Source organism: Symphodus melops (genome assembly GCF_947650265.1).
Source record: "Symphodus melops genome assembly, chromosome: 3".
NCBI classification, from domain to species: Eukaryota; Metazoa; Chordata; class Actinopteri; order Labriformes; family Labridae; genus Symphodus; species Symphodus melops.
Genome location: NC_136693.1, coordinates 6,140,597 through 6,158,015, shown reverse-complemented (window position 1 = coordinate 6,158,015; position 17,419 = coordinate 6,140,597). Strand labels below are relative to the sequence as shown.

General features: G+C 38.1%; 3 protein-coding genes across 3 annotated transcripts in view; 2 read left to right on the top strand and 1 right to left on the bottom strand.

Moving 5' to 3' along the window:
* trip4 (thyroid hormone receptor interactor 4) overlaps positions 1-17,419 on the top strand; it is a 301,289-nt gene that overhangs the window by 86,947 nt on the left and 196,923 nt on the right. The window lies entirely within an intron of this gene.
* The window catches only part of LOC306821166 (calmodulin-like protein 4), a 151,738-nt gene that overhangs the window by 34,891 nt on the left and 99,428 nt on the right, over positions 1-17,419 (bottom strand). The window lies entirely within an intron of this gene.
* The window catches only part of itga11a (integrin, alpha 11a), a 43,299-nt gene continuing 31,737 nt past the window's right edge, over positions 5,858-17,419 (top strand). The window contains exons 1-2 of the mRNA XM_079339403.1: positions 5,858-6,080; positions 14,421-14,535. Of these exons, the coding sequence (XP_079195529.1) occupies positions 6,032-6,080; positions 14,421-14,535 (164 nt within the window). The 5' untranslated portion in view covers positions 5,858-6,031. The remainder of the gene's footprint in view (positions 6,081-14,420; positions 14,536-17,419) is intronic.

Sequence of the window (17,419 nt, the reverse complement as noted above, 5' to 3'; positions counted from 1 at the left end):
TTTAAACAGAAGTAATGGATTTTTGCAAACTATAGGCAAATGATCTCCATCAAAATCTAACAAAATCACAGTCCTTACATGTTATTACTGTATGTGATATGGCGATCAATGAAGCTTCAAGTTGCTTTAACTGATTGATTGACATCTTAAACGTTGCATTGCCTCCTGTTAATAGGAGTACATTATTAAAGTACTCAAGTTACAGTAAGCATTAACATTCGCTCTGCTTAAGTCCTGTGATGATCATACCTGATTATTATAACTCTACTTCACCTGGTATTTTTCTTACCTTTAAATAACCTACTATTTCTGGACTATATAAGTCAGTAGAGAGAAAATCTGATAACATGCAAAATGGCTGAAGACTACACATTATTATTCATAGACCATATAAGACCAGGCTGGGAAATTCTAAATTTCTCTGTAAAGTGCCTGTACATTTTGTTAAATCATATTATGTGGTTCGGATTGATTTTAATGTCGCGTCTTTGCTCAGGCGTTCAGCTCTTAAAGATCCTGAAGGGATTAATAAAGCAAATGAAACAAATAGCATGAATACAGAACAGATTATGTTTTCCTGCCAGCTTTACATATTTGAATGAAATTAACAGACCCTGAGTATATGATGCAGCTCCCAAAGATACCACAATGACTTGCATATAATGATATGTGGGATGTATAACATTTTCCACTTCAGATTCACTGTGGTTACAGTCTTTGAAGCCCGAAACCAAAGGTCTCAGGTTGAGTTTACATCTCTGTGAATCTGTTTATTCTAGACATCATCTTTAGAACACATTTGCAGAGAAAAGAAAGAGCAAGCAAAGCAAGGAATGTTTCAGTTCAGTGCACACAGAGGAAGAGATCCTTGTTTTGTTTATTTACTCGTTACAGCATCATTTTGCATATCGGTGGAGTACACTTTCCTACAGAGGACCCTTATGAAGCTGGATGTATACTCACACAGTAACAAACAACAAAAGCATCTTGATACACTTTAACCTCCAAAAAAATCATTTAAATTGCAGTCGGTTCTGTTGAGCATGGCACGTCAGCCTAAAAACCACTAAATTCCTCCCGGCCTGCATTCTGTCACTCAAGTTTTCCTCATCCAAATCCGCTCACATTGCTTTGATTTCTTTTGCTTGAACATCGGTTGACCACCTCCTCAGATTCCTGAAGAATGATTTCATACACTTGGTGAGACAAAGATCAGGCTCTAAATCTTTACTCTTATCAATGAAACAAAGCGAAGCTGATTCATTTTAGTTGTAAAACTGAACTTATTATAACTGAAAAAGTCTGTAGTGACACAGTAAGCATCATCAACTTTGTATTGTAGTGCATCTCCATTTCCTCCGTCTAACAAAGTCGAAGCCAAAACCCCCTGTGTCAGGCTGACCAGATGTGCTGGTGTCTTCATTTGGCTTGAAATGATTTATGCAGTTATTACAGTTCTACATTGACATTGGAATACAGACATTTCCAATGATTTTTATATATTCAATTAATTCAATAAATTGTTCTTTTTTATGTGGTTATAGATGGACTTTTGTTTGGTTCATGTGTTCCACACCTCATTATATTTGACAGCGAGTCCTAAACAAACTTCCTGTTCATAACCTCCCAACACGTTCTCCAGGCTAATGCCTAATGCAGGGCTACCCACTAACTGTGCTGTAATATCTCCCTGCCTGCCTCACAGAAACTGATACAGGGCCGAAAGCGAGCTGCCTGAGCAGCAACGTGTTTCAAAAAGCTCCTTAGAGAACTTTGAGTGTTTGCTCTTTTGCTTTAAAAACCAGTCATTGTTTCATTCTGCCCCTGCAGTACTTGGCTGTGATTGTGGAAAGTAACATCTCCATGGGCAATAAACTTCAACATCTACAGTTGAATGTTTAAAGAACAAAATCCAAGAAATATCTCAGGCAGCGATGAGAACTGTAGATGACCCCTGACAACAGGATATGAGACTATGGACATAAAGACTGCATATGGAACTCGAGATATCTAGAGAAGGGCGAGCCTTCACACTCAGATCTGAGATTCTAAATGTTCATCCCCATTGGTTCATCTTTTTAGTCAAAAGATGAACACTCCCTTTTATTGTTGTGTTACTTTAGATCTCATGCACCTACATTCCACTATCAAGACAAAGAGATATTTTAAAAGAAGGCAAATAAAGAGACACTTTTCTCATTTTAAAACAGAAAGGGTTTTCTTGGCATTAAAATCAAAGGTTTGCTGTCTAAGATTAAATTTGGAAGATTTGGGGTCCTTTGGTAAGCAGTAAAGAATAGTATATTTTTTAGTTTGATTTGATGTTGTTCCTCCCTTCAACTGGCTTCATATAATCTAATGCCTCTTAGAGAGCGTACTTTCAATGAATACGTAAAGATGTTGTGTTCTTAACCATCCATTTTAAGAAACTATACAACACTCAACCAAATTAAAAATGATGTGAAAACAGTCCTATTTCTTTGTAACTGTAATAGTTGCCGGGTCTCTTAGGTTGTTGACCTAATCCTCCGAAACTCAGATGATAATGATGATAATTCAAAAGCATTTAAATGGAAGCTATCTATCTATCATCTATCTATGACAAGGGTTGTGGGTCTTGGCAGCATTAACATGCTTGGTAGATTATGGATTCAAACATTAGGTAAGCAGTTGTCAGAACTTTGATGGAGGTCGGCTATATGCTTCATGTCTGATCCCAGAGGACTGTTCCTGTGTCTGGCCTGAGCTCCCGTTGAAGCCTGGGGAGGCAGCCTCATATCGCTCACAAACAGATAATCCAGGAGTATTGAGGTAATTGCTTGCAGTTGTGCTATGGTGTTAGTCAGGGCCCTGAAAAGGTGGGGTAAATGCTGCTCCTGTTCAGTATTGATTTCAGGCTGCATCGCAGTGGAACTCTATATGGCTTATGTGTTTTAATGGAGGGAAAACAAAAAGGATTTCAAAACCCAATTTTTCACACTCTTTTAAGATCTACTCCCCTTAAACCTTGTCTCTACTAAATGACAGTTCGCTAAAAGTTGAAAAGCGATTTGGGTTAAGCAAAAAGGCATTGGGGGAATTTGCCAACCACCCCCTCTGGTCTTGAAATGCTTAGAAAAAGAGCCTGACTCCCTCTGGCACACTGCCTCCATTCAGCAGTAGACCTTAATCTTAATTGTAGGTTCCTCTCCGATCTATCATTTGTCTTGCAAGCTGACAGTGGGAGATTCTTTTACTATGAGCTTGTCCCCACAATACTGAAAGAAACAATTCTTGTCATGAAACGTTTATGTTTATGGAGAACTTTATAATGTTGTAATGACTGCCAAAACCTCTATGACTTCTCTATTTCCCTCCAATTTGGGAATGTTTATTCCAAACAAGTTTGATGGACAAAGAATGTCGCTATTTAAAGGTCTCCATGTTGTATTGTCTTGTTAGTTGGCCTATAAATATGCTCATTAGATGTCGTGGTAAACCCTGTAGTCTTGCTTTTGCTTTCAAACTGTAAAATGTCAGCAGGAAGCAAAACTGTATTGAAGACAAACTCTCTTTTTCTAAACCAGAAATTTTCAACAGTCCAAGGAGTATCACTTACTTTCACTCACCGAGTGCAGTAACTCATTTAGAGCCCTGCCCGCTGATATTTATGTCTACAGCATGTGAACATTTTTAGGCTGCAGTGTTAGTCACAGGTTTAATTTCCTGCCTTTAAAAGAACAAGAGGCCTAGCAGTCTACCAAGACGAGGTGATGAAAGAGAAATAAACCCAATGAGCTTTTAAGTACATAAACAAGACTTGATTCTTGTTTTTAAAAGTGTGGTTAGCCTCGTTAAAGCACAAATGAAGTCTTGATTTATATAATTTGTGGTTGTTTTGTGTTGATTAGAAAAAGGGACAGTGGTTGCTGACAGCGAGGGAGTGTCTGCTGAAGCTAAAGATCCATATTTGTCAGTTCAACAGATTTTTAGACAGACAGTTGCTAACAGTATGGTTATCAGATCAGGATATATGACAAACGCATTATGGACAACCTGATGAGTTTCACAGGTGTCTGACAGTCTCAAATGGATTGTAAGGATACTGTAGTTTTTGGAAGGATCTACCGGACACCTTTTTTAAGGTTACTTATTCCTACTCCCTAACTCCTTAATTCCTTAATTCATTACTTGAAGTAGAGCAAAAAGTAAAATTCCTTTTCGCTCAACCTGTAGGATAGTGTAATTTTTAAATGATAGATTTTACTTCAGTAAGGTTATCTATTTTATCGATTTGCATTGATGTGACATGCAATGATTAAGTACTGAATTGGAGATCTACCAGGTAACCACAATGGATTTTGGGAGGACTAATGTACATAAACTGTGTCTTATTGCATAAGTGGGATCATTATCCGTTTTGTAGTTAAGACTGGATGGTTGGACAGCGAGGGTATGAGGTAACATACAAACCCTACATTTACGTTCCACTGTTAATACTCTGGTTAGTTTGTGGTTGTGCCATGATGATAGCGCTTGTGCATAGCTTGAGTCTGACAAGAGGGGCTTGGGTTGTGTGATGAGAAAAAGTTTGGCTGTCTTAAGACGCTTCACTAAATTTCTTTAGATTCACTTTTTTGCATCTGATTGTGAATGCATTTTTCTTTCAATGCCTATCAGTTGATGGCTAAGTATTTCATTTCATTCTGGACAGCCTTTGCTGTCTGCCAAGCTATAATTAAAGGGAAATGTATTAGATATTCCATATGAATTCCATAAAATGATGTGTGAAAACACCTGCAGTCCTCTTTAAGGTTGCTTCTTACGAATGTGTTGTTTCTTCTTAGTTTTGTCATTTGTGTCATGATAGTTAGGGTTAGTTTTGATTTGAGTTCTCTTTTTTTTCCCTAGTGTGTTTTCCTGTGTGTTACTTTGTATCCTTGTGTCCTTCTATCTTGTCTGTCATATTGTTTTCTGTTTTATTTTGTAATATCTTGTTTAGGTTGTGTTTTCAGTGTCAGGTTTTACTTTGTCGTTATCCTCAGTGTTTCTGGTCTTGTGTGTGTTTCCTGCCTGTCTGATTGCCCTGATTGTCCTCACCTGTGTAACGAGTCTCACCTGTGTTTGATATTTAGTCTCTGTGTTTCTTCCCCTTTGTGTCAGTTGATTGTGTGTGTTTGGTAACCTATCTCATGGTCCCTGTCTCCTCAGATTATTTGAATATTCCCTATTCCTCATTTTGGATTTTTGTTTTTGGGCAGTAAGTTTTGTTTTTGCCTTTGTCTATTTAGTTTAAATAAATCATTTTTGTTTTTCCTGCAATTGGGTCCTCCTCCTTGTTTTTTCAACCCATGATCTGTGACAATTTGGAGATGAAGATGATGTATGTCTATTTCTTTGTATCTCAAACTAGCTTCAAACATGTTTTTGCAGAAATGTTATTTAGCTATGGACATGCAACAGAGCAATGCATCCTGGTACATGTAGGCCCAGCTGGCACATCTCACTACAAAGTCAGCTGTCTTGGTAAAGAATGCCCTGTGGAATTGATTGCATTAATTGAGTACATTTTCCAATGAAATTGACTGGAAAATTATATTATAATTATGCTCTAACTTTATATCTATTTCATGTTTGATTTGACTAAATCGCAATTCTCTTAAAATGCACTTTTTTATTTTAAATACTCTACTTAAATACTTATTTACTTACTTACTTTAGCCATCTACGAGTATTTGCCGGTCAAACTGAGTTAAATGAGTGTGTGAGAGAGTCTGAGTATTCCAGCCTACTGTGTCAGATTGGACCTCCTCCTCCTTCTTCTTCTTCTTCTTCTGCTTCTACAGTCTCCTCCTACATCCCTCAAATATAGGCAGCACTTTAACTTTGACTTAGAGTCAATCAGAGTGGGATCTTTAACTGTGCCTGCCACTGGGTCTCTTTGCCTCAGCCCACCACATACACTCTCACGGCAGTCATCACACACACACACACACACACACACACACACACACACATACAAAAACACGCACACGCTTGCACCGGCCAACACATGGAGTACTACTGCTTCCTTCTGCTCTGTATCTTCAGCCAGCAGTTAGGTGAGTGAAAGGTGTTTGCATGTGTTATATTTGTTAAAGTGTCTGTAGTGTACACAGCCCTGCTTGAGTTTTGCTGCTATTTTGATTTGACCTTGTTTCTCTTGCCATGTAGCTCTCCAGTATAATAATGACTCTATAATTGTTAGTTATACTTTGAATAGTTCCAACAGCAACTGGAAACTTTGACACTGTTGCTTTTAAAGGATTTAAAAACGCTACAGTAGGAACTTCAGATTTTTTTCTCAAGAGGTTATTTCCAACTTTATAATCTGGATGTGCACATACAGTATATTCTTTATCTAAAAAGAAAATACATCTCTGACTATCTTTGGTAAATGAATGGTTGCCTTTTTAAGTTCCATCATAACTTGACATCTTAACCTATCACGGGTCAAAGGCAGGAAGAGAGAGCTCAGTGGCTTTACTGAGGGAGTTGTTGTCCCCTGCAGGTCTACAGAGGTGCCCTGTGTCTCAATGTATGCAGGCTCACTTTCTTTCAACTGGAAGTTCATTCTATCTTTTCACTGTAAAGTCTCCAGCAGCTGAAGATTTGCTGGTACTCAGCCAAAATCCTGGTCAATTACCAGTGAAATGACATAAGCAGCAACACGTCCACACACAGGACTAAAAGAAGAAACACATAAAAGGGAATTAAAGGAACCAAAGCAAGTCATTGTCTATGAGTGGCTTACATTATGTATTTGCCCAAACTAAAAGTATAGCTAAATGGATAAATTGCTTTGCCACTATACACTGTAGAATTAACTGATGCAGTGTCATCATGGGAATTTGTGGGTTTAAGCTCAATAAACGGTGAACTATGACCACATAGTTTGAATGCATGTGTGTTTGCAATCATTTCTATAAAATAAGTGCTGTTTTAAAGCTTTTAAATAAAAGTAATTAGACAGTTGGTAAATACTCAAAAAAACCCAGAAGAGTTAGAGAGAGGAAATGTTATTTGTAAATATTTATTTTGATTTTGGAATTTGTTGGAACCAAGTATGGGACTGAAGCCAAAGTGAGAGTGATACTGACCTTGAAGTCTCAGAGTCTGCGGAGAAAGACTCGGTGCTGGCTGTGGTGAGAGTTGTTTTGGCAGTCAGGAGCGACTGAATTGTAGTCTGCTGTGTGTAAACTCATGGGATGTTAATGACCCCATCCAGACAACACTGAGACGGGTTTGTCATACGTTTAGAAATAGTTGGACAGTTGCCATTTGGCTCGAAGACTCAACAGTGTGACATACAACAAACTCAAAATTTAACCTACATTTCCTACATATGGCAATGTCCCTTTTGCTTTCATTTATCAGGTCTCTAGCAGGGTATGTAAACCCAAGCTTTTTTTCTCACAGGATTTTTTGTGTGAATTTCCTTCTTTGAAAAGAATTTAAATGTTTCACTTTACACAGAGATGAACAAGCTGTTGAGATATGTTCCCACAATGAAATAGAAGGTTAAATGTGTAGTAGAAATTATAATGAAAACCCATATAAATCACTGACATATAATATCAAAGCCAATGGGGGGCAGGCAGGTGAAGTAGAGTCTGATGTTATATATTCTGACATTTAAATTGATGCTATTGGAAATTTTCACAGCAATACAGCAAGCTGCTTTATTACATACATGACATAGTGTTAGCAACGGTTCCATTATTATTTGTGGTGAATTTTCCTTACTTTCACCTGCTGCATTCACACATCGCCACATACCCCACGTCACACGGAAATTTGACTAGAAGCTGGCAGAAAAAAAGTTGGTCCGTTACAGCTCATCCCAAAATGTGTTGTTTAGAGTTTGTTCAGAGCTTTCCCTTCAAAATGTAATGACTCAATTCTTTAAAAAAAACTAAGTTTTCCCTGCCCTCCAGAATGACACGTATGAGTGTTTTCTGATTTGATGTGTATTGGAAACACTTCTGTTAAGGTTTATATAGTTTGCTTACAGAAGCCATTTATTAGGGTTAGGGAAAGATCATAGTTTGGGATTCAGAAATGGCTTGGTTAAGGTTACACAAACATCTTTGTTTAGGTTCCACAGATGGTTATGGCTAAAGAAACCAAGGTTCACTTTCACAAGGATACAGGAAATGGGGAAAAAAAGATTTTTGATCTTGTATTACTCACCCTACAACAACCCCATGATCTTCATCCCAATAGAGTGGTTCTGGTTCTTTGAAAATGTCTCCCAACGTATCCTTTCCTATCAATGAACTAGACACTACTCTGACCCGCAGGGTGTACAGAGTACACCTCTGAATATGCTAGCCAGCGAGGTATGAATGAGTGGTTTAAATAAATGACTTTACATATCAGCCTCACATTCATACAATCAGTGTATGAATGTTTGTGTGGATAGGTGGATCGGTCAAAAGTGCTTTGCGTGGTCAGAAGACAGAAAAGTCAAAGTACCATATGCAGTCCATCTACTCTAAAAGAAACCACTCGTCATTTAGCAACAGATGACAGTCAAGCAATTTCTTAGTCAAAAAGTAAAACAATGTATAGCATTTAAAAGAAGCACTTTAACAAGTTAATAACCCCCTGAGGACAGTAAGCAGCTATTATATTGGACCTCTACTAACGGTCCTGTTGAGAAAGGTTACTTTTCACATGAACATCTCTGTTGATTTTTTTTTGTTGATTGATTGAATTTGGTCTAATTATCAGATGATAATAGTTTGGTTGGGTCCTAATCAGGAATTCCCTCTTGCTGTGCTCACTACCCATTAAATCTTTCTTTGTCCAGACACTATAATGAAAAAATGAATCCTGTCTGTTAAAAAGCTAAAAAAAAAAAAAAAAAAGTCTCATCAACAGAATGAATAAAACCAACATTTATTAGGGTCAGATCTTATACTCCATAAGTGGTATTGTTTTACATGATTTATAGTTACAGGCTGGTGAGGTTTTATTGTTGGGGGCAGTTCATTTTACACTGGCCTGTTCGAGGCGCTGATTAAATCCACATCTTGTTATTTCTGTTTGAACAAACTTACCAATCAGTTACTCTGCACAAAAGTCTTGAGGTCATGCTGTCCAAGAAACAGTTTGAGTCTCTGTAGCGCCTGATGTCGTCTCAGGGGGTTCACAGCTTGTTAACTAGTGCCCAGTTGGCTGCTGTGTGTTGGGAACATCTGGTTTTAGAGACCCCATGCTTCTCAGAATATTTTTGTTGGCGTGGGGTAATCGGGTTATAAGGTGCCAAAATGTTTCATAGTATATTGACAACTGTGAAGTATCCTTCCAGAGAAAATCATTGTAATGGAAACAAAGAATGGATCAATGGAAAAACAATAATTCTGTTGCTTTTGATTGATTTGCTCTTTTCATATTTGTTAAACTCCTCTGCGTTGTACAACACCTGTGAGGTACATAACAAGGTGTCTATAAGTTCACATAAACACCAGGACTGATTCCAAACTGTAAAAAAGAACACACAATATATTTATATATATTTATTGTTTAATAATACCATTACCCTGTTTTTAGTTATAAAAGGACTCGTGTCAGTCCGATATGAGGTTGAGCCAGCAGTTTGCACATCTCACCGGCATGGCTGCTCTGTGTCAGTAGGTCTGCGGTGGAGCTCCTGCAGCTTGGTATTGAGCCAAAGGCAAACGCGGACTGATGTGGGTCGCACCGGCAGCCACCGGCCTGAGGTTTATTTATCTGGGCACGATCGACGGTACACAGGAAGCCCAGCAAGACTCTGACTTTGCGTTAGAAGCAGCTGATATTACTCGGAATATTAAATCGCTGTGCCGCATTAGTTGCACGAAATGGAAATTGGATTGCCGTCTTTCTCATGCTTTCACACTAAAACTTTTTCCTGTCCCTGTCTCAGCTTTCATTCACATCTTGGTCAGACACCAGCCAATGTGAGATTGCATCAAGGAAAATTTATTTTCAATCCCAGCTTTAAGTTAGTTACCAGACATTTAGCGTTTATGTGCCTCATTTGAACAATGATGGTGAGAGTTTAGAGAGAAACAGCCCTCTGTCCTGCATGCGTGAAATGATTTATGATGTCAAATAGTTACCTGCTTATTTCATTTATTTTTCATACACCTTTCTGTTCCAAACAATCTATTTTCAATCACCCTTTTTATGTCCTTAGATAAACACAATCTGAAGGAGGATGTTTGGAGTTCAGCATCAAACACCACCTAAACATGTGAACCATTCATATAACAGGAAATGAGCAACACTGAGAATGTGTCAATATTTACATGGAGGGTCTGCAGGGCAGAAATGGCCATTTATTTTAACTGAGGTTTTCAGGAACCAGAACAAGTGATCTATAGTTGTTGCAATCCAGGTGTGATTACTTTGGTCACAGGCAGCAATGAAAAATGAATTGAATGGCTTATTCGCTCTGTGGCTGTCACTCCACTCACATCATTTCCTGTGGTTAAAATTGTGGCTGTGATCCTTATCGCAGCGCCTGCAGTCCAGCAGCCTCAAAGATTTGCGATACTTGCTGAAGAGCACCAAGAGAACATATTTAGTTTGTGATTTGCTTAGACAACCCATTAACACTCATAAATATTCAGTATCTTAAAGGAATGCAGACAACTTCACATATCTGTGGAGGGACCGCTCTGCGTCACATGAACAGCTGCTTGAATTGTCACCGCTCCTCTGTATTTCACAGTTTAAACAACTGCACACAAAAACATAATACATGTCTTATATGTGAAACAAACTCTAAGCATAGTGGAGTTGCAGCTGCACTCCATGTTAAGCAGTAGAGTGCTTTAAAATATAGACACTTTTCAAATATTTTTTGAACAGTCAAACATGCTGTAAAACGTGACGTCACCACTTTTGTCATAATACAGTTATTATTGAGCCATGTTATCATGGCATCCCTCTCAAACTTTCTAACAGTGTAGTGTATGATTACTTGTTGTGTTGTCTGGACCTTGGGACACTGCTGACCTTCAGCTGGAGGGAACCAAAGTTGGAGAACCAGATGCTTGATTGAAGAACAGGTTTGTTTACCTTGAACAGAGTGTAACTAACTATTTAAGTGATGATGATCCAAGAGTTCCCTGAGGAGAATTGTGCAAATCAGATAAAAGCTCCTGCATTCTTCATTGGTGTTACTATAATCACGTGTAAGCTTTTGTTCAGAGTAAAAATACAAGGAATTTGTGTGGCAGAAAAATGAATAAGGATCCAAACGCCCTAATGCACCTATAGAAGTGGCATTGCCAGGAAGCTATTGTACTCAGGGAAGGGGAATCCATTATAGTGAATAAATGACGGATGTGATGTGTTTGATATTTTCATGGACTCATACGGCTTTTAGCAGGACTGTTTTGTGCATATTAGAGATTCTAGAGTTCATCCACACATTCATCACATCCAGGCAGGTTGTTTGTGTAGATGCTGATGGCATGGCTGCAGACAGGGTCAGTCCAGTGTTCAGGCATCGTTGAATGTCATCAACGTAGCAATTGAATGATATTCCTGACAGGCTGATGACTTAGATGAGGAATGTGACAAGGGTCAGGCTGATCCTTGACGAACCCTGTGTGTGTGCGGCACTTTGATTCTGCAACATGCTCTGATCTTCAAGAGAGAAAGGAATTGAACCCGCTTAGTGCAGAGTTGGAGATTTCCAGATGGTGGAGAGAGAGATTCTATTTATTAAATGTAGACGGTTTCTTGGTCGACCTAGATCAATCATCATATCAGTCAGCATCAACAGGTTTTTTGTGACCCTGACTGAGCTGTTTCAGTGGGGTGGAGTGCAAACCTGATAAATAATATTAATAATATTGACAAACATAAGAATCAATAACTTAAGAAAATCTATAACCTCCAGTAATAACCTCATAGAAATATTGAAACCACTCAAGTTTTCCTAATTCCTCATTTTCCTGCCACTTCTGGTTTGCTTTGGGATATATAAAGTCCTTGACAACAAGAAGACAGTTACGTAATGTGGGCAACTTCCATTTATCTTGGCAATAAAGACGAGTATCATTGGGATTGAATTGGAACCAGATGTTTTACTAACATTACAACCCTTGGGTAACAATATCTGGTCGATAACATTCACAGTTCAGATACATAACCGTAAGCAATGGAACTTTGGAGCTTTTATTTTTAATCTATTTGTATAACATTACACCTGCACAATCATTTGATTTAATTTTAGAAAGAGTTTTCAGTGAACCTTCAGTACTTCTAGCTTGACTTTGACCTCAGCTGTCATTTGTTATGGCTTAATTTGGATTTAACAATTTAACCTGTTTTCCAACATTGTTGAGCATTCCTTTACCATGTTGTTTACATTTCACCAACTTTCCCCTTTGCAGGGAAAAGAGGCTCACTTAGCTTAACTTATACTCACAGGCATGCTGGGAGCTGTGAGGGGTCATTTAGTCCTTCAACTTGAGAGCAAGGGATTAGCCCCAACAATGTGTGTCAGTGTGTGTGTGTGTGTGTGTGTGTGTGTGTGTGTGTGTGTTGACAAGGGCCACAGACATAGGAGTAAATGGAGTTTGCTGTGTTGGAGAGCAGAGTTGTTTTTCTCTCATCTCAGCAGTGCAGATCTAATTGTGAGAAAACACATTATGTTGTTGCAACAATCTTGAATTCCTTCAAAGCAAATCAGTCTCATTCAGCACAAAATCTGATTAATGTTCCTGGAACTGCAACATCTTTTGAAACTTTGTCTAGTTTTATAGCTTCCTATCTTTCTCTGCATGTTTTAAGATTTGTAATATAAATGAACTCTATAGTGATGATTAACATTATCCATGACCTTATGGTAAAAAAAATTGAAGCAACACTTTCTGCATCAACAGACAAACTTAATGTGTCTTGCTTCTGGAGAAACAGACATCAGAAGGAGATTAAGCAGACGACAGATGAGTGGAGAGATGGATAGAGAGGAAGTAAAAGTGGTAGTTCTTTCCTCTTCTCATCTGCCAAACTGAAACCTCATCACCTCTATGTCCTTTCCCAAATTTGCATGTTTTGATGGAAATGCAAAAGCCAAATGATGCTGTCACCATCAATTAGGCACGAAGGGTAACTTGGTGACGTGCACAAGCTGGAAAATACCTCCTGCGATGGCATTTTAATTAAAAACAGACTTTCACTGCTCCTTTCAGTCACATTGGAAGCTGTCTGAAGATGTGAGAGAAGTTTGAGTACACAATTGAGAAAACAGATTCCCTTTGATCAGGAAGCTTTATTTCTTACCCTCATATTACATGTCAGGTTACACTTCAGCGTCTTTTAACTGCAATATCCATAACAAACCCCTAATTGAGTGTCTTTACACGCTATTGTTGCAGTTTTGTCTTTTCTGTGGTGATTTTCACTTTCTCTATATATTGTTGCCACCATATCAAACCAAAGTATGATTCGATGTATGATAGGAATATGTTGGGATATGATACTGTTTGATACGGTAATCTCAATGCAGATTAATGGAAAAGAGTTTGTGTAAATCATGTAGTACAATGTTTGTTATGTCAAGTGTTGAAAGTAGGTCTGATGACATTTTCCTGAAGTCATGGCGTCATAAAGATAACATGTAAAGAGTTCAGGGGTTAATCAGAAATGACCTCTGGTGTCAGAGGCGCCTCACAAGCAAATGTGCAACTGGTGAGTTGACTTAAAACAGCGTTTCCAGTATTTGAAGTGTTTGAAACTGGCCTATAAGGAAAACACTTTGGCCTTAGCAGTGGTGCTGCTTGCATTTAACTATTTAAAGGTCAAATTAGTGGCTGTTTATACTTAACATGTTTTGTATTTAGTTGTCTAATTATTACCTAATTTTTGAAAATTCTTATATAAAGCATATTTGACATTTTTGCTTTCCGTCTGTTACGCTCTATGTGGTCATGAAGTTTGCCAGACTAGTGGAGCGACTTCGTGTGGAAACATTTGTCGTGATAGTGGTCATGTTGACAGTAACAAAAACTCCTCTAGGTTTTTAAATGTCTGATGAAAGACCGTCATTCAAATGTGATAGACAGATCGGCAGCGCTTTACAAGTTAGACGATTATTTGTTTCACTATGAAGGAAGTCTGCGTTTAGACTGCTGCAGGATGATAAACACGCACGAGACAAGATAATTGTTATTTCAGGAATGAGTAAGGATGAGTAGTTTGCGACTGTTTATTGCTCTTAGAGCAGATGCTGAGGTATAATTAGTGTAGATGTAAATGTTTCCTCCAGTAAAGACACCAATAAAACTGCTGAGACGCTACCAGATTGTCTGTATAAAGAATACCCAAGTTGTAGAGTGTAGGCTGTTCTTTCTTCACTGCTAATGAAAAACGTTTTTTTTTTTTTTCATTTCAAGGATTCGTCGACTGTTTCAATATCGACACCAAGAGACACAGAATCATCAAAGGTCCCAAACAAGCCCAGTTTGGATACACTGTTCAGCAGCACGTGGCTGCTGGAGGAGAGAAGTGGTAAGGAGCTTGTGTTATTTAACCACTACTGCTTTACCAAAATATAATATCCTGTTGATGTTTCTGCATTTGTAAAGTATAACAGCTATTTGATTTTAGACTTTGCAGGTTATTGCCTTTCTTATCTCGAGCATGGCAAACATGTTGTTTCAAGATCATGTATCACTCGTTTTAGATCAAACAGAAGAGTGAAGTAATTGTTTCTTTGGACTTTCTGGATTTATAGATAGTTGGAAACATGCTCTATTAACATTAAAGAAGCTCCAAAGAATGGCTTATATATCAGAGTTAAACTTCCATATTTTGTACAGTAAGTATCACTTATTATGACGTGTACATATATTTTTAGTATCTCTAAAATTGCCTGAACTAACCTCTGTGATGTATGACTTGAATAAAGAGGTCAAGTACATTACAGATGTAAAACAGCTGACAAGCTCTACCACTGTCTGACTGTCTGAGACATTTCTCCCCACAAAGATAATGATCTACTGTACCTCTCATGTGCTGTGCCAAGTTCTGCTTTATTTTTTGCTTACTAAACAAACCTCTGCTGTGGATACGTCACATTCATCATATTACCTCACTGCACTAACTCCCTCCTGATGCACACTGCTATAAGGCCAACTGGCACAGAGTAGTGGCCAAAATTAATGTCTGGCATCCCCAAACGTCTCATTGCAGGCACTGTGCAAGAACCATGCTGAGTTCCAGTTGTGCTTCTGTGTGTCTGTGAATCATTAGTTTTGTTTATATATATTTAGATGTTTTGCCTACTTTTGTTCTTTTCAATGGTTTCCACACTGACCTCAGCAGAAAATCAACAGCATTTGTCTTTGGTTTTAAATACTCAAAAATGATGAGCAAATGTTTGCTGACAACACCGATGGGCTTCCCTCTGTTTTTGTGTCGTCTTTTTTTCAACACCTGAAAAGGGACGACATACTCTCTTTAATAACAATTCAACCTTTTTTTAAACGTAAAAAGTTTGCTTTCTTCGAACAAGAAAAAAAAATATCCTCCATATTAACAACAGGAGTTACAGTATGAAGTAAGTTATGTTTATTTGGTAATGCACCTCTAGATAAGGAAAGGTCACAGAATGCTTGATAATTGTTACAAAAACAAATGAATAACTTTTGATTGATTAGTGATTTTTGGAACTATTGAAAGGTTGTTCAGGAAGACAAGTGACCATTTTTCAAATAAAGTCTCAAATTTACGTTTTCAGTTATGTGTAACAAACGTGTAATTACTTGTACTACTTTGTAGTAGAGCTAGGGTACAGCTCATGAGTGGGAAATTATTTTATATTATTGTTATTTTACACATAGTTTTGCCCTGCAACATAATGGGACCAGTGTTTGTGCTGGAAATACCTAGCTGGGCTATCTGTCTCATGCTTATAGTTTTTATTATTCCTCCAGCCAAGTTATCCATCCTCCATCACCCTCAGGCAGCCTATGAGATGAGGTGTGATGTGTTTGTGTGTGGGGGGCTTGTGTGAAGAGAGAGCGAGTATTGTATTTATATCAATAGGCTATAGAATATTGTGCTTGGTAATGAATTCCCTATACTCTGCTGGCTGACCATCGTGTCTGTAAACTCTCCTAGAGTCCTCATCCTGCTGTCTGTGCTCGTGTGGTCTAATACATTTCTAATTTGGTTATACTGAATGAAACATCAGATGGGTGAAAGTGAGATGGCGACCACTTATTTTAGGGTTAAGACTTAGTTTAACACCAAAGGTTAAAACCATGTGTTTGCTCTGGTCAGACTAAGTGCTAGTATATAATTAATTGTGATATCTTTACAGCCAAGTCCCGATACTGTGTATTCCTCTCTGCCAGAGACATCCAGAGTTGTCCAAAAACGATAAAAACACATAAATGAGCCAGAAGGTCTTACTCAATGACATTGTACCTCATTATAATGAACTTAGGCGCTGCAGTTAATGAGTGTGTTGAGTCAAGAAACACACTTCTGATGCCACTAATGCTCATTTAGACACCAAATGTGTAATAAACTAAAGCAAAAGATAGTTCCCAATACATGCAATGTTTTCTGAAGATTGAGATGTGTTTGGCAGAAGCTGTTTGCAGCTGTTTAAAAAAATGTGAATTCCATAAATAAACCTTTTAATTATCCATTTAACAATCTACATGTTTCACAGTCTTCTTTTACAGTCTTATGAAGCCATAGGGTCAGGGAGTCACACTCAGAGAATAAAACATTTTGTTGGTTTTGAAGTTGTCATATAGCAACAGTAACTCAGACGATACATATCGTGCCTTGTCCCCTCAGGTTAAGGTCAGGAGCTGCAAACGCATGTGTTCTTATTGTTCAGGAGAGGAGAGGGACTGCTTGGAGAGTAACAGGACAATGAGGCCAATTTGAGTGGAATAAAGGTGGCCAAAGATGTTGACTGAAGTGAATGTCTGATCATAATGTGAAAACAGTGGCAAAGGAAGAACAGTGCAGTAACTTTACATGCTGGTTCTGGCATCTTTATTAGGTGTTCATGAATCTTCTGTGAAAGTATTCATGAGTACTCCAGTAGTTTTTGTGTGTAGAGGAGCACTCGCATTGATAAAAACCTCCTAATGGATGCAAGAAAATATATTATTTCTGTCAGTGTTAAAAAATATAAATATACATTCTGTATATTATCAAGCATTGTTGGAGTGAATCACCTGTTCACTCTGCAGTGACCTTCTGTCACATTCAAGTCTCACACTTGTATTACATCTTGACTTTAACTCGGAGGATAACTCAGCCATCGAGCGAAGTTTAGTTTTAAAAGGACGGTTTGGTGAGTGCGAGTGTGAGAATGTGAACTCACAGCTGCAAGGAACAAACTCTAGCAGGACTGTCTGTATATTTG